The 23,712-nt window shown below is 38.7% G+C and overlaps 1 protein-coding gene across 1 annotated transcript; it reads right to left on the reverse strand.

The window, feature by feature from the left end:
- Positions 1-531: 531 nt before the first annotated feature.
- smfn (small fragment nuclease) lies at positions 532-22,043 on the reverse strand. Its single transcript, XM_010870740.4, has 7 exons — positions 21,452-22,043; positions 19,522-19,605; positions 19,233-19,310; positions 8,855-8,966; positions 8,030-8,138; positions 2,210-2,263; positions 532-1,180 (listed from the first exon to the last, which is right to left on the reverse strand). The coding sequence occupies exons 1-7, from the start codon at positions 21,755-21,757 to the stop codon at positions 1,054-1,056; spliced, it is 870 nt and encodes a 289-aa protein (XP_010869042.2). The 5' UTR covers positions 21,758-22,043; the 3' UTR covers positions 532-1,053.
- Between the last annotated feature and the right edge of the window lie 1,669 nt (positions 22,044-23,712).

Consider the following 23,712-nt stretch of genomic DNA (forward strand, 5'->3'; position numbering starts at 1 on the left):
ATTTGTTCTGAACTAGCACACCTGATTCACTAATCAATGACTTGACAAGTCATTGAGTTTAATAATTTATGCTAGTGCTCGAATTGGTAAAATACAATGAGAGGTTTGAGGACCACTCGAGTAAGAGATCAGTTGAACTCAATCATGGCATTTCTGTCGGCAATGTTATACATTGCACCCTTCTGAATTAGACCCAATGTCCCCTCAGGGACTCATATTTAGGTTACTCAGACATCTTGTGGTCAGTCTAAGCAGTTCTTCCAGCCACTGGGGTGTCGTTTTATACATCCAGGATTAGTATCCACTTCACCAATCTTAATTTTAACCATACATGGCAGATGTTAACTAAACCAAATCACCTGACTGCTGCTGGCAGATTTGGGGACTTTGACTGAGTGGACTTTGACAGTCTACTCCCGTGCATATTTGTGCCCAAATGTCATCCAGTGTTTCTAAGTAGAGGGTATTTTTTCACATAAGTACATTCTGCCATCTAGTGTTACAATCAGTACATTCACTTTTACACGTCAGAAAATTGCTCAATAATTGAGTTTATTTAGTTGGTTACCATGTGATATTACAACAATGAAAAATATAATAGTCAATCCCATATAATATTGATAACCAAACAAGACACTTTTGGATTGACACGCACTACCCCCCCCAACTGAAAATGAAACAATGAACATCTGAATCCAGAAACTAAGCTGGGTTTGCATTCTAATGTAAATATGCGATAAAAACAGAAGATGGGTGTTAAATCAGAAAACTGTTTTCTTGGCAATTCCCAGTTGTAACCTTTTGCCTAAACCTAATCCGTAAGCCAGAAGTGCCTTTTTCTTTGTGAAGAGTGGCAAAACCTCCCCACAAGGTCACAATTTTCTATTTTTCCTATCCTTGTAGGGATTTAAGGTCCTTACCAAGTTAGTAAAACGTGAACACACATGGATTAAAGTTCAAATTCAAATGTTTTCCCCATTCCTAAACAACCTATATTGTACAGTCAATGGTTTTCCCCTCCATTTCTTCTCTTCACCCAACCCTGGAACCCTCTCACACACATTTGTTTCTGTCTCCATTTTGCAATAACTTGCGCTTCTTCTCTTCAGCTTGCGATTTGAAAACATGTGCTCTGTAAAAGTGCAGTTCCTTGATGCTTTCCTGAATGTCGTCAAGTGCTCTGTAAGATGAAACATGGATTAGAAGACAGCAGTTTTATTTTGGGTATATTCTCCATGACCAGTGCTATATTGTACATACATTGGAGGTCTTCTCAGATCCTGCAATTTAGAACCGCGACAATCTGACAATTTGTGAAACTCATCGGACAGGACCCATTAACAAGAAATGTATTAAAATCAAAATCTGATCAGAATTGAAGATAGATCGCTATGTCAGATAGGAGCTTCTCAAATTTTGTTCATCACACAAAGTCAGTGTAATACATCCTTTGCAAGGTGTTATCCTATTTGTAAATGTCTTCCAACACTCACTTTGCCTAACCATCATGCATTGTGTGAAAAAGCAACATATTCTCACCCTCATTTCTACAGGGAAAATGTCATGAAATACTCTACCTACACTTTGTTGCACAGACAAAGTGTAGGTAGCACGAAAGCATGAGGGCCCAGTAAAAAATTAAATAAAATGCGGTAGTCAGTTTACTTTAAAGAAAGCTCAAGCCAGACCAAAAAAGCAACAGGCAGAGGAAGATAATAAATAACCTCCCTGAACCACTTGCTTAGCATAGCAAATGTGATTAATTGAAGAGATTTATAAATGTTCATGGTAATACAAAAAATATTTTACATCTGGTTGGTATTTCAATTAGAACTCATCTGAGAAACGTGACCACTAATATCCACCTAGTTGGATATCAAGCAGGATCTTGGTAATCAGCCACAACGTTTCTACATGAGTATTTTAACAGTAAGACAGAATGGGAGGGGGATACATGTGAGTGGAAGAAACAGAAAAACTAATGTACATGAGTACAGAAACCCTTCATATGACTAGTGTACCAGGATTGTTACCACTCAACCACAACTCATGACAACACAAACAATAGATTCAATGCTCTTATTGAATATTACAATTCATAAAAACGGCACAGCCCAAATACAGCAAATGCCAAAGACTGGACCTTTCTATGAACATGGCCATGGTGGTACTTTACGCTTGACTGTTAAAACAATATTTTCAGACTTGCCTGTGCGATGCTTTCTTCTGTGGTGCAAGCTTGTATTCCTCAGGAAACCATCGCCTTGAGTAGAGAAAGACATGGATACAAATTAAACTTCGCTCTTCATCAGAAAATACTTCACAGCAATATATCTGTTTGAATACATTGGCCATAGGGTCCTAATAAAATCCATAATAAATCCAATAAAAAAAAATTCTATTATTTCCATTTTATGATTCCGTTTTATATAACAAAACATTTATAAAAAGACATTCTGAAGTTTATTTTAGTAAGTGCTTTCTGAAAAGGTGCTAGTACAATACAGTGCAACGAGTAAACATACTTCAAATACATTTCATTTTTGGAGGTGAACCTGGCAGAGCAAGCTCTTATTCTCTCTTCTGAACATTTTGTACAATACATTCACTGCGGCAATGAATAGTTTTTCCACCACAAAAGGGTGGCTTGTTCATTACAGTGGTGAGGGGACAATCATTTGCTTGGATTTATAACACAATCCATCTCCATATGTAATTCACACAAGCAGATTAACAACAATAACATTGAAATAGTATTTTCTTTTTTACATTGGTAATGTGAACTAAATTAACTTAAGCTCTAACCATTTCTCAATGTGCTTCAACTTATATTCATTACCTGATGTAAAGTATTACTGAAAAAGTAATTCTGTTTCATTTATATTTCCCCCCACATAGTTTTTCCTTTGAAAATGTACTGAATACACACTATATACACACCACAGACCTTTATTTTGAAAGCACAAAAAGATCCATTTGAAGTCCTATTGTTGCTACTGTATGTATACAATGCTTCCCACAGAACTTTATTTTGAAGCAAAATACGAAAACTGGTGCACTTATTGCTGCTGCCGCATCCCTAATGTTGCCTGCATGATGCTAATCAATATTAGCCGATTGTAGCTATTGAGTTGTGACAGTCAACTAGCTTGCTACCTTTGGTTGTCGCTCAGACGATGGGTAGGCTACCTTCTTTATATCAATGTGACAGCCACTTAGTGACAGTTCAGCACAAACCTGTGCGTACACAGACATAGCCAGTTATGTTTCTCTGACCTCACTCGCTAGTTCAAAAATCGGATGCAGGACGTTGCTCTGCTCTGACGCCAGTGAGAACTATGCGGAGCTTGGTAATTTTTTCATACAAATATTCAGTGTTTTTGTGGCAGTGCATCACAATTTAAAATAAATATGACAATAAAACGAAATAAAATATTAATAATTCTTCTGTGTTTGAAATTGGAAATTATAGGGCTCTCAATACAGTTTGGTTTTATACAGTAACTAAAGGTAATCAGGTAAGGCATGGACAACCATATCCACAAGCAGATCTTTTTTTTTTTTCAAGTAGTCAATGAAAAATGCATGACACAAATCTAAAACATTAGCAACTGTCAGAGAAATAAAACCCAAGCATAGATTACTGTCATTCTTTCATCTACACACTGGATATAAAGAAATCAATTTGAAAGGTTATAATTTGGGTGAACTTAATCTCTCAGACAGACAGACTACATAAACATAACTGGCACTGCAGAGCATTCATTAAACATAGGAAAGTGTAGCAGCATTCCAGTTCTTTAGATAAAAATATCCCAGAAGTTAGCGTCTTCCAAATATTAGAAGGCTGGGCAATAAATTAAATACATTCAATAAATTATATGTATATTTTAGCATTATTTTCTTAATGCTTTTATTAGCAGAATCAAGTATGTCATTTTAATGTAATAAAGGCTCCGTAAGAAGCATCTCAAGGTCCTGGAGTGGCCTAGCCAGTCTCCAGACCTGAACCCAATAGAAAATCTTTGGAGGGAGCTGAAAGTCCGTATTGCCCAGCGACAGCCCCGAAACCTGAAGGATCTGGAGAAGGTCTGTATTGGAGGAGTGGGCCAAAATTCCTGCTGCAGTGTGCGCAAACCTGGTCAAGAACTACAGGAAACGTATGATCTCTGTAATTGCAAACAAAGGTTTCTGTACCAAATATTAAGTTCTGATTTTCTGATGTATCAAATACTTATGTCATGCAATAAAATACAAATGAATTACTTAAAAATCATAATGTGATTTTCTGGATTTTTTCTACGATTTCAGAGAGGAACAGGAGGTTTGATATTGGCCTATAATTGTTTAATATGTCGGGATCCAGATTATATTTATTTAGAAGAGGCTTCATTTCCGCTATTTTTAGTGAGTTTGGTACACATCCGGAGGAAAGGAAGCAATTTATTATGTTCAACATTGGCTGACCTAGCACAGGAAATAGCTCCTTAAGTAATTTTGTTGGAATCGGGTCTAGCTGACAGTTTGTGGGTTTAGAACCCATTACAAATTTAGTGAATGTGTCGAGCGATACGGTATCAAAAAATTTAAGTGTCCCCATTGACACCTGGTCAGAGAGGTTCAGGACCTTTTTAGGACAACTGAGATTTTGAGGACCATAACTATTTAAGGAGGAGTCAGTTATTTGTTTTCTAATGGTGATCTTTTCATCAAAGTAGTTAATGTATTAATTACAACTAAAGTGAAGACCCACTTCCCTTGTTGAGCTTTGCTTTTTTGTTAACTTTGCAACTGTATCGAAGAGACATTCTTGATTGTTTTTGTTCACCTCAATCAGGTTGGAGAAATAAGCTGATCGAGCAGACGTGAGTGATATTCGGTATTGTAGTGCTGTCCATCCAGACTAGTCTGAATACTTCCAACTTGGTGGAGCGCCACTTTCGCTCCAATTTACTGGAGGCTTGCTTAAGTGCTCTAGTATTGTCTGTACCAGGGAGCAAGTTTCTTGTTGCATATTTCTTTTCATTTTAGTGGTGCAACCGTGTCTAATGTATTTCGCAGTGTTGAGTTTAGATCCTCGATTTGATTGTTTACAGATTTATTTACTCTGTTGTTAATGAGCGAACTTGTAAGAATATCAAGGAATTTATTTGCAGTCTGAGAATTTATAGTATAGCTTTTGAAACTCATTGTTTGCGGAGCAAGTGGATTTCTTGCTTTAACAGTAAATATAATAAGAAAGTGATCCGATAATCCAGGATTTGGGGGGGAAATTATTAGATCTACAATATCTATTTCTCGTGACAGGACTAAATCTAAGGTGTGATTGTGGAAATGTGTTGGACCTGGGACATGGATGGATAAAACTCATTGAGTCAATTATGGCTTCAAAGGCTTTTTGAAGAGGATCATTGGACTTTTCCATATGAATATTAAAATCGCCAAAAATGTGAATACTATCTGCCATGACTACAAGGTTAGACAAAAATTCTGTAAACTCATTGAGGAACATTGTGTATGGCCTGGGGGGCTATAAATAGTAGCTATGTAAAACGATTTATCGGCCTGGTTAACTTTCACACCCTCCTTCTCGGGATATGATCACTAGTACAGCCAGGAGGAGAGGCCTCATTTAAGGCAATGAATTAATCAGGCTTTAGCTACGTTTCACATAAACCAATTACATCTAGTTTATGATTAGAGATTAATTAATTTACTGCAACTGCCTTTGGAGCAAGGGATCTAACATTTAGGAGTCCCATTTTGAGATGCAAGGTGATAGTCATTTTTATTTTTATTTGTGACCGAGGTGGAGGAAGGCTTTATCTTAACAATGTTGTTTTTGTTAGCACTACCGTGTTTAACTTTTCTCAGCCTGGAACGAGTCACAGTGGCAATAAGTAAAACTGTACTAACTACTCTAGCTATGCTATCGACAGACTCCGCTATGCTAGCAGGCTGGCTAACAGGGTGCAGGTCAGGCCGCAGGCTCACTCATGGTGAGGCTATAGGAGTGAGACTCCTGTCAATGTTCTTAAATAAGAGTCCGTTGCCCCTCAGCAGATCAGGCCTGGCCCTATTTCTGGGAAAGTCCCAAAACGAGAGCCAGTTATCTACAAACTCTACCTCCTGCGAAGGGCAGAACTCCGTTTTCAGCCAGCGATTGAGTTGCGCAAGTTTGCTGTAGAGCTCGTCACCACCGCTAGCTGGGAGGGGGCCAGAGACAATTACTCGATGCCGACATATTTCTAGCTAGTTTACACACTGATGCTATGTTCTGCTTCGTAACCTCTGACTGTTTCATCCTAACGTCGTTGGTGCCAACGTGAATAACTATCTCTGTAATCTCTATACTTGCCAGTTTTAGACTTTGCTAGCACTAGCCCCAGATTTGCGGTTACGTCGGTGGCTCTGTCGCCCGGTAAACAGTGTACGATCGCCGGCTGATTCTTTAGTCTAATACTGCGGGTAATGGAATCGCCGATGACTTAAGTTTTTAGTTTTTCAAGGCCCCTGGTAGAACATGCCTGCCAATCATTCCCCTCCGAAGAAGGCTCGGGCCTTGACTCCAACTCCAGTGGGGAAAACCTGTTTTTATGTTTTTATTGAATTCCTATTCAGTATTACACTTTTGAAAAACAGCATAGTGTTTTAACTGAGATTAGGGTGAACTATCCCTTTAAGATCTTGGCTGGGAAAGATAGACACTTGGAAAAAAGTTAAATGTTAATCCTAACTGACAGATACGATCACACCTGGATGTGAAAAAGCATTTGGTGCTAAATCGAGTTCTTAAACAGTGGGAAAAGGCACTTTGCAGGAGGGCAAATAGAGGGTGACAAAGTTCTCAGCTGTCTGATTAAGTCTAGGGTGGAACTTTAACAGTTGGTTGCATCACTTCGGCAAGACAGCAGCTCACACGTTTTAGGTCAGAACAGTGGTTTTATGTGTTTCCACTGGTTATTTATAAACTATCCCAAAATTCCAGAAAGGCTTGCATTTTCACTACTCCATAATAAACCACAGGAAGAGGATGGGAAATGACAGGCACGTTGTTTTGCAGTTCTCATTTGCTGCCCACCTGGTATCTGTCCATTGAATGAGAAGTAAAACGAAATCTATTACTGAAGCCAGCACATAGAGAAAAAAATACCAAATAACACCTAATTGGTTCATCCACCAAGTAATAACTATGGGATGTGAAAACATGCAATTAATTCTCATGTATAATGTCTTAATTCTGAAAGTGGATTTGATTTTACTTGGAACACAGAGAAAAGTGTGTAAATCAGAGGTAATAAGAGCTGTCCTAGATTAAGACTATTAAGAAACCATGCATGGCTCATTATCTGGCCAAAACCATTCCAACGATGAAGCAGGATGGTCGGAGCAAAGTTGTGGGGATTTATCAGGAACAAGGAAAAATGTTTTGCAAAGTACAGACAGAACATTGACGAAAACCCATTCCAGGCTGCTCAAGACCTCAGACTGGGGTGAAGGTTCACTTTCATTGTGAACATTCTAAATTGCTATTAAATAATTTTTACATTTCAAACCAACACCATTTTCAGAGACATTTTAAGCTGGTTTCTCAAAAGTGAAAGTGCAACTTGCCAAAAGTGTAAGTTATAATAATGAAAAGGTGGTGGATATTTGGTCTCATCAAATTCAATTACAAATACCTGGTTTAAGAGCAATTGACCAGAGAAACTGACTATCCACCAAATGTCAATTTTCTTTTTTTTAACCTTGTTAGAATGAGTAATTGGTCAGAATGTGAACAGTTCACCTAGCTTCCACATAGAGAATACATTGTACATACAGAACCTTTATTTCATTTAGCAGACACTTGCAGGCAGGGCATACATTTATGTACAGGCCTCTCATTGGCATTAAACCCACAAATCTGGTGTTGCAAGTGCCATGCTTGTACGTACTGCATGCATTGAATGTGTTTTTGATTTGTAAATTTTTCTTTAAACAGGTGAACCGACTAGGCCTTATTCATTGTACAAACACAGATACATACCTGCATAGCTCCTTGATCGTGCTCACATCGATGATCCTGTAGTGTAGGTGGTGCATGAACTGGGGCATGTACTTGTCCAAAAACTTCTTGTCAGCATGCACAGAGTTCCCTGTGGGGAGACAGAAAGCATTTAGGTCTGGGAAGGGCATCATCTGTTACGTCCGCGATGCATTCCTCTGCAAGAAGAAATACTTTCCACTCAGTGGCAGAGGACTCGTCATTTTAAATGTTAGATTTAAATGTAGTGCCACGTGAGCAATACAACTACATCCCTCCTAGCAACAGGCTACAGAGAGAATGGAACTGTAGGATAGGGTAAATGTCTAGGGTAAAAATATGCCGTTGGAAATCGTAATGGCACAATTTATACAACAATTTAAAGACTTGCATCAGTATACAGAGTGCTGCCATATGTAAGCTAACATATTTGGGTGTTTTTGGACAATTTTGTATTAATTTAAAATAAGTATGTTTAACTTCGCTTCCATCCTGACCAAAAAAAGTTGATACAAATTGGGGCAAATTCTAACTGCCTTTTACATTTTCAAGCAAAATGTGATTGTAAAAAAGCAAAAAAAAATAAAAAACGTTATTATGTATCCCAACCCCATGGTGTTGTGAACTCTATTCCTCAGTGTCAAACCAAACATATTGGAATTACAAGTGAGTGACAGGGAGTTAAAACCCAAAAAGACTGGCACTCGGGACAAGACCCTGTTTCACTCAGTTTTCAAAATGTTCTTTTTACTGTACAACCCAGGTATGATGGTGCATTAATGACAATGTTCTCTATGTTTCAAGATGGATGAAGAAAAGTCAACTAACCCGCGAGTGGACACTGGCCTGGTGGGGTATGCTGTCTGATGAAAGAAAGAAACTCGTACTCAGCCTGCTGCAGGGTGATCTTACTGTTCCTCACTGCCTGCGTCAAACCTGACTGAGAAACAGAATTCACAGGCTTAAATACACAGTGGCTCTCAAAATATTCACCCCCTTGGACTTTCAGTTTGTTACAACAATAAATCAAAATTGATTCATTCAGGAGTTTTTGCATTTGATCAACTTAAAAGGCCATAATGACAAAGTAAAAAATAACATCTGCAAATTGTTCTAAATGCATTACAAATATAAAAAATAAAATAATTGATTGCACCAATATTCACCACCTTGACACATTTGAATAAGCTTTTGTGCAACCGAGTGCCTTTAGAAATCACAATGATTTAAATGGAAAAAAGGTGTTTCACATGATTTCAGATTAAATTAATCTATGGGAGGTCCCACTCTTGGTTAGTATTATTCATAACAACAACTATATCATGAATAAATCTGGAAAGATTCTTCAAAACACCAATTAGAGGTAGGATATAAGAACAATTCCAAGGCATTGAATATCCATCATGAAGACATGGAGAGAACATGGAACAGCTGTGAATCTGTCTAAAACAGGCTGTCCTCAAAAACAGCTGACCTGGGAGACACTGTGGATAATACAACAATAGCCCAGATGATTGACAAGAGACCTTCATGAGAGAGTGGCAAAAAGAAAATGACTCATCAAATCTCAGCTAGCGTTTGCCAGAAGACTTGCGGAAGACTAAGATCAAGTTGAAGAAGATGGTCTGACCAAAATAGAGCCTTTTCACCTCAATTCTAAAGCCCAAATTAGATGATTCACGTACTTGCGTATGGGCTGCAGACTGAACGCATGGGAATGACAGAAAGAGTACAGACGGGCAGCAAGGCGTCAAGACCTCAACAGGCAGAGCGCTTAAAATTAGAAATCAAGTCTAATTTCTCGCATCCAGGTGCACATCTCTAGGTCAAATGAGCTGATATATAACACAGAAAATACTCCGGGTGCCCTACCAAGTAAGGAAATTGCTTGGCATGCATTTTCTTCAAGGGTCCCCGGGTCATCTCGTGAGTAGTAATTTTGAGATAACTTGTGTGCATGCATCAGCTGGCTTGATAGTTTTAACCATTATAAGTAGAAAATGGAAATCCAATCAGTACAATGGGCTAACTAATTATCAAGTTATGTTGGTATTAGCGTACAAAGTCAAACACCCACAGCACTTGACTTCGGACAAAATATGTGCAGGAAGAGAGAAATCACACAATGCATTGGACAATGTTAATGAAAATGTACTCGTGTCCTACTCCTCCTAAGTTGCTGCTAGTTTACTTTATGTATATTATTGCCATACTTGTATATTATTGCCAAGTCTATAATATTTTATACTACTACCCATTTGCTGCTTGTTTTCAGTACTCTTTTTAAATTGCTGCTAATTTTACTGTGGTTTGTATATTATCGTTTTATTTTTTGCTATATAGTTTGTTTTATTTTTCTTAATTCTTACTATATAGATGTCAGGGTGCCATATCACAATAATTCCTTTGTGCAGGATGTGTTATTCGGTACATTTGAAAAATAAACCTGAAACTTGATTTGGATTATTGCCCTGCTGAAAGGTACATTTCCTCACAAGCTCCTGTTTTTCAGCAGACCGAAGCAGGTTCTATTGCAGAATTTTGCATCATCCATTCTTTATTTAATATTGACAAGATACCCAGTCTGCTGGTGAGAAACATCCCCACAGCATGCTGCCACCACCATACATATCTTTAGGGACGGTGTGTCTTAAGGCATGGCAGTGTTAGATCTGTGCCACAAGCTTTTTCAGTTTTGGCCCACCTTTCTCCCGACATCACAGGTATATCCCTCTCACGCTATCTGGCAAACTCCAGATGTATTTTCAGATGTTTTTTGCATAATGGCTTCTTTCTTACTAACCCCCCATACAGGCCAGTGTTTTCTCTCACAAGTCTCCTTGTCTGATTGCTGAGAGAAATAGAAAGACTGATAAAATTGTGAAAACATAAATAAGCTCCTGGCAAAGTTGTCCTTCATATTTTTTTTACATACAGTTAGGTCCGGAAACAATTGGACACTTACAAGTTTTGTTATTTTGGCTGTTTACCTAAATATATTCAAGTTAGTTAAATAATGGTCTCGCAGCTTTAATTTGAGGGTATTCATATCCAAAAAGGAAGAAGGGTTTAGGAATTATAAAAAATAAATTCTGAATACATTGAGAAAAGAAATAATGCACTGGTGAGCTCTGCAACACAAAAAAGGCCTGGACGTCCACAGAAGACAACAGTGATGAAGGATGGGAGGATCCTTTCCATGGTAAATAAAAACCTCTGCACAACATCCAGCCATGAGAAAAACACTCTCCAGGTGGTAGGCATCATTATCCAAGTCTACCATAAAGAGAAGACTTCACAAGAGCAAATACAGAGGGTTCACCACAAGGTGCAAACCATTCATAAGCTTCAAGAATAGAAAGGGCAGATTTTACCAAAAAACATCTCAAAAAACACACCCAGTTCTGGAATAGCATTCTTTGGACAGTTGAAACTAAGATCAACCTGTAACAGAATGATGGGAAGAAAAAAGTATGGAGAAGGCTTGGAACGGCTTAAACATACAACATAATCTGTAGAACGCAGCGGAGTCATGTGTGATGGCTTGGGTATGCATGTCTTCCAGTAGCACTGTGTTGTCACATCATCAATAAATCCCCAGTGTTTGTGTAGATGTAACAGAAGACAGATTCAGCTGGATGAATTCTGAAGTGTATAGGGATATATTGTCTGCTCAGATTCAGACATCCTGCAGAAGTTCAATTTACAGATGGACAATGACCCAAAACATACTGCGAATGCAACCCAGGAGTGGAATTTTCTGCAATGGCCGAGTCAAACACCTGGTCTCAATCCGATCGAGCATGCATTTCACTTACTGAAGACAAAACTTAAGGCAGAAAGACCCACAAACAAACAACAACTCAAGACAGCTGCAGTAAAGGCCAGGCAAATCACAAAGGAGGAAACCCAGTGTTCGGTGATGTCCATGCATTCCAGACATCCATCATCATTGCCTGGAAAGGATTCTTGACAAAGTTTTAAAAATGAAAATGTCATTCGATTGTGTTCATTTGTCCAATTACATTTGAGCCCCTGAAATAAATGGACTGTGTATAAAAATGGTTGCAATTCTTAAATGTTTCATACGATATTTTTGCTCAACCCCTTGAATTAATGCTGAAAGTCTGCACTTCATTTGCATCTCGATTGTTTTATTTCAAATCCATTGTGGTGGCATACAGAGCCAATATAATGAAAATTGGGCCACTGTCCAAATATTTACAGCCCTAAATGTATTTAGACATCTGGTCAAGTAATGTTTACTTCTACACTATTGAGAAGTAAAGGTAAACAAATCCTATGGACTATCATCATTTTTCCTCAGTAGTCTTTACATGACTGTTTCAACTCTGCAATGTTCGAGGGTTTTCTTCCATGCACGGACTACTTCAAGTCCCCCACAGCATTTAGATCAGATCTGAGCTTTGAATTGGGCATAACCCTCCATTTGTACTTTGAGCCCTTCCATTGTAGCTCTGCTTGTGCGTTATTAATGTTCTTTCGATTAATTCCTGTCCTGACTTGGGTAGAAAAATCTGTCCTTTGTAGATGACCTCTTGACTGAAATTTCCTTCATTTGTAGATTATAGTGTTTTCAGTTAAATAATTTTATTTGTGATGCCCTGCCATGTTTGATGTGTTACCGGAAGCGGAGTATGACACCCACATGTAAAAATCTGATAAACATTAGTTACTGGGAATGTAACTTCAGTTATAAGAGTGGAGCGGAGCCCCCTATAGGGTATCGCTCCTAGTGGTCTAGGGGGATGAGCTCCATGACAAATCAACAAGATGAACATGTTTCTCATAACCCACCGGGAATGCAAAATGTTGACATACTCCTGATATCAAAGAAGCAGGGGGCATCTCAAGATCAATAGTCTCACCTCTTGCTCCCGAAGCAGTCATCGTATTTTCAAGAAAAGCTAATATGTGCGCCCACTGCACCATATTTAGTTGTTATGCAAAAACATGGAGGTGAAGGGAGTTAGCACAGATCTATTTTGTTAATGACTTCATCCAAAAAGTAACATACTAAAAGTAACAATTCTTCTTTAATTATACAGCTCTGAAAAAAAAAAATAATCCTTTCCAAAAAAGTCAAAAAGGAGGTTTTGAGTGAGGAACAGAAGGGTTAAGAGGCAGTGGTCTCTTCATTTTTTCCAGAGCTATATAATAGGTATAGAGCGGTATAGTTGTTTTTAACAATTTTCTGAGTGCAATTAGTTTAATGCCATCTCCTTTACATGAAGCATACACGATCAGTTGAATGGATATGGTGGAGGTGGTAGAGGCCGGCCACAATCAATGACGTGCGGTCACTTAATCATAGGATTGCAAACACCTTTTAAATGTTCAAACCATATTTATTTTCTATTCTTAAACTAGAATTTAAATCATTAAATCTATCTTCTGAGGGCCTCGGACATGTCTTTTGATCTTCGCATAAAGGCCAAACCAGACCAAGTTTCATCCTTATGCTAAGCTGGACCATTCCAAGTTTGTCTAATTATTTTCCAGTCATTAGCCCCCTTTTGGGTGCAAATTATTCCGATTTTAACGATTTTATGTGATGGTAAAGGTAGGGCCTGCCTCAAGTGGAGGAGTTTAAGTATCTAGGGGTCTTGTTCACGAGTGAGGGAAGGATGGAACGGGAGATTGACAGACGGATCGGTGCAGCTTCTGCAGTAATGCAGTCGATGTATCGGTCTGTCGTGGTGAAGAAAGAGCTGAGCCGCAAGGCGAAGCTCTCGATTTACCAGTCAATCTACGTTCCTACTCTCACCTATGGTCATGAGCTTTGGGTCATGACCGAAAGGACAAGATCCCGGATACAGGGGGCCGAAATGAGCTTTCTCCGCAGGGTGGCTGGGCGATCCCTTAGAGATAGGGTGAGAAGCTCGGTCACCCGGGAGGAGCTCAGAGTAGAGCCGCTGCTCCTCCACATCGAGAGGGGTCAGCTGAGGTGGCTTGGGTACCTTCCTGGGAAGGTGTTCCGGTCCCGTCCCACCGGGAGGAGACCCCGGGGAAGACCTAGGACACGCTGGAGGGACTATGTCTCCCGGCTGGCCTGGGAACGCCTCGGTGTCCCCCCGGAAGAGCTAGAGGAAGTGTCTGGGGAGAGGGAAGTCTGGGCATCCCTGCTTAGACTGCTGCCCCCGCGACCCGGCCCCGGATAAGCGGAAGAAGATGGTATGGTATGGTATGGTAAAGGTAGGGGTGTAGTCACATTTTCTGCTTAACGAAAATTATATCATTAAATTGCATAAATGGTTACGTTTAGTTGAAATTTTGCCCAGACATCCATTTGCCCAAATATATAAACAAAGATGACAACATCCAAGGTGATGTACACTGCTCAAAAGAATTAAGGCAACATGTAATCATCACAGTACAACATCAAGTCAGTGAAACGTCAGGGATATCAATATGCACTCCATTGTCAGGAGTACATGCAGGCATGTTGGGGCCATACATATTATGAGATGCCGAGATGAAATTAATCCAAGAGTGGACCGCCTGTGATTTACATTTTTTACTTAGATTTTGAGTGTGAGTTTGAATTCAGCACTCAATCGGTTGGTGATTTTGGTTTTTACTGACCATTGTTGTCATTATTTTCATCGAATGACACAATGTACAGTAAAGATGTTCATCTTTAATATATTTTGTTCGAGACTAGATGTCTGATTTATACAGAGCCAAATTAAGCTAAAATGTATTGACAGTGAGTATATTTTGTTTAAATAAAAATGAAAGCAAGGTTAACAAAAAATACTTTATCATATGAAATTAAAATAAACTAAATCGTAAGAAAACATGAAACCAGGCATTATTGGCCGGCTTCCGTGGTCCAGATTTTTTTAAAATTAAAGTGTGATTAAAGTGTATGCTTAACTCATTAAAAGGATTTTCACATCCAATCTTAACATTTTTGTTCAAACACTTTTTTCATGTTCGCTTTTTCTTGCGATTACAATTTCTTCCCACTAGTGTTGGAGTATTTTTTTCTTAAAAACAAGTTGGGCCTCGATTGGCGTGGAGACAGGGCTTTATCTGGGCTTTGAATTATCGATATTACCCTTTCCATGCACAGCTTTCCCAATGCAACTTGTGGAGAGAAGTTTTAGAATTGTATAAGCTAGGCTAAATATGTAAATTTAAACAAAATAAACTGTTATTCCCAGACCGCACCGACATCACTGTTACCACAGACACAGATATTGATGAAAGTTTAACATTATCATTTGCTCTAAGCCTAGGGGCTTGGAAACATCCAGCAAAAAAATCCAGTTAATGAGTTAAGTATAAACGTTTACTGCATTTGAATACTTTTTTTGCCACCCTAATTATGGCAATTTTCAGCCTTGTCTTGTGCGTATAGAGATTACTCCAGATTCTCTGAATCTTTTAATGATATTATCTAACGTAGATGATGAGGTCCCCAAACTCTTTGCAATTTTACGGTTATACGTTTTATTCTTGAATTGTGGCACAAGTTGCCCGCATAGTGGTGAACCCATCCCATCCTCACTTCAGACAGGATCATCCTCTCTGGAATGATCTTTTAATACCCAATCATGTTACTGACCTGTTGCCAACTAACCAAATTAGTTGTGTGATATTCCACCAGGTACAGCTTTTTAAACATTACACAATGTTTACAGTCTTTGGTGCATCGGTCCCAGCTTTTCTGAAACATGTTGCTAGCATCAAATTCGAAGTGAGCATGTCTTTTCCAAGAAATTACAACATTTGTCTGGGTATTATTTTGAAATGAATATAGGGTTTAAATGATTTGCACATCATTGCATTCTGTTTTTCTTTCCATGTTACACAGCGTCCCAACTGTTTTAGAAACAGGGTTGCAGATTTGTCTAAAACCTTTGACACTGTAGACCATGCAATAATTTTGAGCAAGCTGTTGTCAATAGGACTAGGGCTGGATGGCTGCTGTTGGTAACATGACTATGTTAAGGAAAGAAGTCAGGCTGTTAGAGTAGTTGTCATCCAGTCGGAGCCACTGGAGTTGGTTAAATGGGTCCCACAAGGTTCTATACTTGGTCTACGACCGTTCACTCTCTACATTAACAATATCAGCAACGAGATAAAGACTGAAATTCCTCTATACACTTACGACACTGTCATTTACTCTATTGCTTTGACGGCTGACCAAGCATTACAGTAGCTGGAGACAGATTTTATGATTTTTAATAGGTCCAAAAAGCTGGTTGAAAATACACTTGCACTTACACATGCTTAGATTGCTCTCGAATTAATCAGGTATATAAATGCTTAAGGATAGGGCTGGATGTTAAACTGTCTTTTAAAATTAATGTTGACAAACTCTGTAAAAGACTTAAGATAGGCTTCATCTATAGAAACAGAACATGTTTGTCCTCCACAAATAGAAAAATTGTGCAAGCTACTTTTATGGGAATATTATCGACATGCATTCTATGGCATCCACACTTAAACCGCTGGTTTATCATTGTGCACTTAGGTTTGTTACGGGCGCTAGCTACAGGACTAACCACTGTAGTTTATATTAAATTGTGGGCTGGACTTCGCTATCCTTGAGATGAGAACGACATGCTCTCATGTTTGTCTATAAAGTACTCCAAAATAAACAACCTTATTTATCATCACTTATCACTTATTTATAAAACCAGATCAAGACTGGATTACATGAGGCCCCTGCAATCTCCACAGAATTGGGTATGACTGCCTTTTCCTGTTACGCTCATTGCTTAAGGAAAAGTCTGCAGACCAAACTTGAACTAGGGACTCGTCTCCCTTGCCCATTTAAAAAAAAATTGGAGGATTTTTGTTTGTGTTGCTTGTAACTGTTTTGGGTAATGTTGTGCAATCAGGGGAATAACTTCTGTACATATGTAACAATCTGCTGCTGTCTTTGTAACTGCTTCAGGTAATGCAAGTTCTTGTAACAATCTGCTAAAGACATTGATGCAGGGATTATTTCACGACAGGACTGATGAGTCTATCCAAGCATAGGAATACCAGGTTGGTTGGAGTCCCCCGGAGCAGTTTTCTCAGCCCTGCTCGTGGGCGCCCCACTGTCCTGCCTGTTTTAGTTCTCTCCCTGCTCAAAAGTACAGACTGTCCGACTGACTTCTCTGTTCTGTTCAGCAAGTCAAATGCATGTTCAATTGGCTTTTTATCAGGAGATTGACTTCTTCCCTGATGAACTCCATGGTTGTGTTGGCTGTGTGTTTTGGGTCATTGCCCTGTTGCCTTGTGAAGCGTCACCAAATTACTATGGCAGCATTTTCTTGTACATTGGTAGTCAAGATGTTTCTGTACACTTCTGAAATCATCCTGCTGATGCCATCATTCGTTACGTCATCAATAAAGATGAGTGAGCCAGTTCCAGAGGCAGCCATGTGTCCCCATTCCATGACACTGGCCATCCTGTTTTTGTGCTGATCAAAGATTGGCATGATGCAGTGCAGCCTTTGTATTTCTGCTGCCAAGGTATTCTGCACACAGAAGATTGTGACAATTTTACCCCACCATTCCAGAGGTTGTTGGTGATTTCCCTGAGACTTATTTTAGGCCTTTACTTCACAGCTCTGGTCATTTTTCTGTCATAAACTGATTCTGTTTTCCTTGGGTGACCTGGTGACATTGCCGGCTGCTGAAGAAACCAGTTGTTTCTTTTCAGGACATTCCAAACGGATTGATTTGGCTAAGCCCTACATTTACGCTATGGTTTTAATTGAGTTCCGCTTTTCTTTTAGCATCTAAATCCTATGATTTTCTTTCATAGACAGCTGCCTAGTCTTCATGTTAGATTATGCATGCTCATGCCTTATGCAGACTCTAAAGGCAAAAGCAAAGGATAGCACAGTGACTACACATTCACAGCTCTTTTATGTGTGAAAAATCAGTGCAAAACCATATGTCCCAGTACTTATGTTTACATCAAACGGCAGGATGGAACTCTAACAGTGAAGTTATTCTTAGGAAAACCATAAGCATCGAAGCATAGACAAATAAAAGGTGACTGTGTAGTTTTGTCTCATATTCATCTTTTGAATATTCATATGCCTTGAGTGTAGAGTCAAAATAGCATTTTGGTTTTTACATTCCCAGTACTTATGGAGGGTGCTGTAGATATAAGCCGATAGACATATTGTTGCTATAGACCTAATTTATAATTGACTAAATGTATTTTCTTAAATCATCAAACTGCACCCAATACCCAACATGTGTGCCAATTTGATGAAACATTTATAAATATTAGGTACATAGGTATTCAGATCTTTTCGAAGGATTCATCCTTACAATCTCTCTAAAATTTGATGGGAGTCCCTGTATGGCAAATTCAACTGATTGGACATGATTTAGAAAGGCATACACCAGTCTTAAGTTCACTCACTTAATAGCAAAAACTAGAGTTAAGTCAAGACTCAAAGCTGTGATCATCTCTACTAAGTTTTAATACTAATGTACAGGAGATTTAAGTATTTTTATTTTCACTATATTTCTATAAAGATCATTATGGAGTATTGTGGTAGATGAATGACAAAAATAACAATCAATTATTAATTCAGTCTATAACAACAGAATCTGCAGAAAGTGAATGGATCTGAAAACTTTCTGAAGATACCTGTGATTGAAATTTGAAACTGAGAACCAAAATATGATGTTTTGATGTTATTATTATTTTATATTAAGTTGGCAGTTATGTGTTTTTATTCATTTCGATAGTGGCATTTAGTATGCTGTGACCTAGGTAAATGAGTAATTTACAGAACATAGGTTTCTCTGTTAATCTGATAAGGAGGTCTTAGCTTGACCAGAGAATGACCTGGTATCTGTTCTGTGTTCAATGTGTGATCAATTTGAGTAGGGGACATGGACAGTGAAGAAAGCTTGTCTGACCTAAATCTTTTGATTACTTGGAGAGCGGTCATACTAGGTGGCCGTATTTCGATTCTCCCATGCACATGTAATATTTACACAACATATATACAACATAGGACCGTCAGTGTAAACAAGACCCATTGACAACTGGCATTTCTGCAGCCCATTTATCCTGCACAATTTCTCGCATGGATGCTACAGTGATGTTAATTTCCTTCAGGCAATGCTTCCACTAACGCTAAGCTTTGAAATCCATGATGAAGAAATGGGTGGAGATTTGGGATAAAGAGAGCATTCTACAAGTCATCCTTACATTGCCATGATGTTCTTTACACCAGTCATCCATCCCGTCCAGCAGTTCATCTGTTGTGTTGATGATTAAATTGGGACCCTGTCAACAGAACGCATCATTCATGTTATGCTTTATTGAATCTACAGGGGAAGAAAATGTCACCAATTGAATGACAGTTGTCTACCAAATGACACCCAATTCCTTGTATAGTGCACTATTTTGATGAGGGCATATTAGACTCTCTTCAAAAGTATAAAACACGGTGTAAGGAATAGGATGACATTTGAGTTGCAGGCATCACACGCATTACCTCAGCTAGCACATTTAATTCTGAGTCTGTTATGATGCACGCCATCTCAATAATCTGGTCCTTCTCAATGTCCAGTCCTGTCATCTGAAAAAGGGACATTTTGAGTGATTCAGCAGCAACAATAAACCGCCAGTTTTCGTATTTTGCCTTCAAAATTAGTCTGTGTACATTTTCAAAGGAAAAAATATGAATGAAACAAAATTACCATTTAAATAATACTTTACATAAGCTAAAGAATATTATAAGGTGGAGCACATTGAGAAATGGTTACTACTTAAGTTATTTAGAGAACAACATAAAATAAAGTCCTATTCTGATGTCATTACTGCTGTTAAGTTGCTGGTCCTCATTAGATTTGGAGAGGGATTGTGTTATAATTCCACACTATATTTTCCATCCTCCCATTGTAATATACAAGAGATACTTTTTTGCAGAAAAACTATTCTGTGCCACAGTGAATGTATTGTATGAAATACTCAGGAGTTTGTAATGTTGCAAATATAATGTGAAATCATGGGGCACTGTGTGCTACATCCAGCTAAACTACATTTTCTACCCCCTCTTAAACCCCCAATGCAACACACTATACTGTAGATGGAATACATATTGCCTCATTCGTTACAGTAGTAGCTAGTGGCTTTTTTTAGGAGTCTGGGAGGCGATTCATGAACAGTTTAAGAGAATGGTTAATTAAGAGTGAGTACTAAGTTTGTTATTAGAGAATGATGTTAAGACAGTATTGTCAAATAATGTTAAGAAAATAAAACTGACTAGTAAGAGAGCGTAAGGGGGCAATTACATTTTCACAGGGGTGCATTAGCTGTTGCAGATATGTCAATTAATGAAAAAGGTTCCACTTTTTTCCATTGTTTTGTTTCACTCTACTACAAGACCACCTGTATGCAAAAAAAAAAACATGAGGCATACTAAGCCCTGCCTCACATTTGGCCAATCAGATTATGTCTTCCTGTACTTCTTTCAAGCAACAACTCAAGAGGGAGCTAAACACACTAAGGGTAGTGAGATGGTGGACAGAATGCTTGGTAGATAGGTTTGAGAACAGACTGGAAGAGAGATCCATCCACCCAGGACACCACCAACATTGATGATATACTGGCTGAATGTTAACAGCCACAAAGTAAACAATTCTCTCTGCTGGTAGAGAGGACATCATTGTAGTATGCAAACGACTCACTGGTGCAACTAAGCATACAAATAAGTAAGATTCACCTTGGCGTTAATTTCAATAGACTGTCCCAAATCTGATACTAAACCTACAGCTCAACAGCTGTCTGAGAATAGGCTTAAAATGCATTCAGCATAGCCGCTGGGATAGGGGTGATGGGATGCTGCATTCCCCTCGTTGAAGCCCCAGCACCCCCTAACGACATTATGGAAACCCCTTTTTATTTGTATTGAGCGCTAATTGCCGATAGGGGGTCTTGCGCGCTCTGAGAGTTAATGATAAACAAAACACATCAAACCACGTGATATATTTCGGCAGATTGAGTTCAAAAGATCAGTGAGAAAAATAACCGAAGTTCCCACAACTATAAAATGCACATCAAGCCCTCCTCCAACTCGTAAACACAAGGCACTGAGAATTTCAATAAATATAGCTGTTTTGACCGGTTGATCGATCCCTCCGAGTGGACTTGAAAGTAGCATACTAACCAGCAATTGTCTTGAATGCGACTTGCATTTAATTAACTAGCTAGCTAACGTGGACAGTACAGTAAAGTTAACTATGCCGTATATTTTTGTGGTGCAACTAAACTAATAACCGTTAGTCATGTGAAGTGGTCAGCAAGTACGCTATAAGCAGATACGAGCAACGTTAGAGTCAGCAATAAACAAATACAGTAGCTAGCAATCACACTACCCGTTGACATTTCTAGCACCACTGTGCAAACCAGGTAGGTAAACTCACCTCCAAGTCCACCCATACCATTCTCTGCTTCATCCCATTATCTGAGTGCGAAGATGACATTTTCTTGCTGTATGTGGAGATACGATTTAAAAAAGTATTCAACTCAGTCAGTCTCGAAGTTAGGCCTTTTGTCTGCACAGAAATATAAGCGCAGTTCCGACTTGTACTTGTGTGCAAATATAATTTTCGACAGGAAGAAAATCTTTGACTGCTGCTTAGGCGAAGAGTAATGAAATTCGCCTCCCTGCACAGAAGTTTCGAGTTAGAATTCCACGCTGATGCTCGCGTGCACAGGAACGCCAGCATCCTTGATCAACTTCCGATCTAAACTGTCGTAAAATCATTGCGTCAGCAGTAAAAATGTGTTATTTTTTACCCAACCTTGCCTGGTTTCTAGAGAATTAATTATCCAACCACTGCCTAAACAATAATTGTTTGTTAATGTACATAAAACATGTTTTGTTTGTATTGCATATTTGTAAATCGACGAGATGGAAACATTCAATGGAGGTTTTTGAACCTGGTCAGAGCTACAGTTACAATGAGTGCAGCTACACCAACTAGACTTCCCCACTTGTATCTTCCCCAATTGTATCTTCCCCACTTGTATCTACGGCCCTGTCTTACTGCAACAACTATGATGAGCAACCGAGGCTTTCTGAAACAACCGAGACTCGTGTCGAAAAAGAGTTCATTGCTCAAAGATTTTAAACAGTGCACAGCAGTGACACTTGCTGGTCACATGTTTGATATTTTTATAGACGTAGTTTTAAGGGAGATTATTATTATTTTATTTCTTAATTGAACGGAGTTCGATCTCGTGCAAATGTTCTACTGCTGCCCAGTGGAACTATAGGAGCTCAGCTCCCCCATAGGTGTCATGTCGACCCTGGTTGTGGGAAAGTTCCGTAAATGTTCCTAAAAGGTTCCTACTGTGGTTTTTCTACATGTTATTTGAATGTTTTTTGGAGGGGGTGTACGAACGTTCTCCGAAGGTTACAAAATGTGTAATGTTATCTGAAGGGTGAAACGTTGGGAATGTCCTGAGAAATTTTTTTCCCAACAGGTTTCCACTGAGGATTCTCTTAATCTTTTTAGCTAATGCTTCTAAAGTAACATAATGGATACATATGGATAAGGATATGGATAAAATAAATTTAGTTCTTTAGGAAATTTGGTGCACTTACCTCTTCATACACTTTACCTCTGATCACTCCCTATTTGAGCAGTTTTAATTACGGAGTAATCCATGGATAAAGGCATGGATAAACTGTTTCTAGAATATTCTGAGAACATTAATTTACTTAGAACCAAATGGAAACCACAGGGAAAAGTTACATAAAAGCTCTTAAATTAATCTAAACATGTTGTATCAGCAGGTTATTTGAACATTCTCAAAACTATACCAACGGCTATGTCTCCTAAAGGTTTTTCTTTGGTTCATTTGAAAAAGTGCATGAAAAAAGTGCAAGTTTCCAATGTAGCAACAAAAAAGTAAGATTTTTGTTAGGGCTTGCAATGCACATTCCAATACTGTTGGCTACATCTTAGGCCTACTGTACTTGTACTATATTAGATCCTTTGCTGTTTTTGTTGTTGTTGTTGTTTTACTGTTTCTACTGTTTCTGCATATGATTCAAGCAAGGAACCCACTGAATATTGTAGGGAATCATTTCCCATCTAAAATATCTCTTTCCTAAGTTTAAAAGATCTGAAAATATAGTTTTTCAGTGAAATCTAGTTGTTATAAGTTGCTCAACCAACAGTGACCGTTAAAATAGCAAGAGCGCTATAAGGCAGGGATGTCTCCAGACTTGCAGAAATCTATTTTTGGAATTGAATCAGATGACCCGGGGCTAATCCAAAATGACCTCTGGCTGAAGCCCCAGAAGCCCAGGCCTAACAACACCACTGCTATAAAGGGAGAGTTGCTTTGAATGCATACTGGTTTTGCTGTAATTCAGATAACTTCTACAAGGTAGAAGCAAATAAGGGATATCTCAATGAAATGTGCATTGTGAATGAGATTTCTATAACGGCCTGATATATTTAACATAATATATGTACCAACTTGTGACACCTCCTTTGAAATATGTAAAGGAGAATATACACTCACCTAAAGGATTATTAGGAACGCTTGTTCAATTTCTCATTAATGCAATGATCTAATCAACCAATCACATGGCAGTTGCTTCAATGGATTTAGGGGTGTGGTCTTGGTCAAGACAATCTCCTGAACTCCAAACTGAATGTCAGAATGG

This window comes from Esox lucius, chromosome 7 (assembly GCF_011004845.1).
Source record: "Esox lucius isolate fEsoLuc1 chromosome 7, fEsoLuc1.pri, whole genome shotgun sequence".
NCBI lineage: Eukaryota > Metazoa > Chordata > Actinopteri > Esociformes > Esocidae > Esox > Esox lucius.

Bases quoted from the DNA above. Each gene is read 5' to 3' on its own strand.
- smfn (XM_010870740.4), bottom strand. From the start codon at position 21,757: ATGCTGGCGTTCCTGTGCACGCGAGCATCAGCGTGGAATTCTAACTCG. The intron at 8,139-8,854 runs GTTAGTTGACTT...GTCTCCCCACAG, and splicing joins AGGCCAGTGTCCACTCGCGG to GGAACTCTGTGCATGCTGAC. The intron at 2,264-8,029 runs GTATGTATCTGT...TCTCTACTCAAG, and splicing joins ACGATCAAGGAGCTATGCAG to GCGATGGTTTCCTGAGGAAT.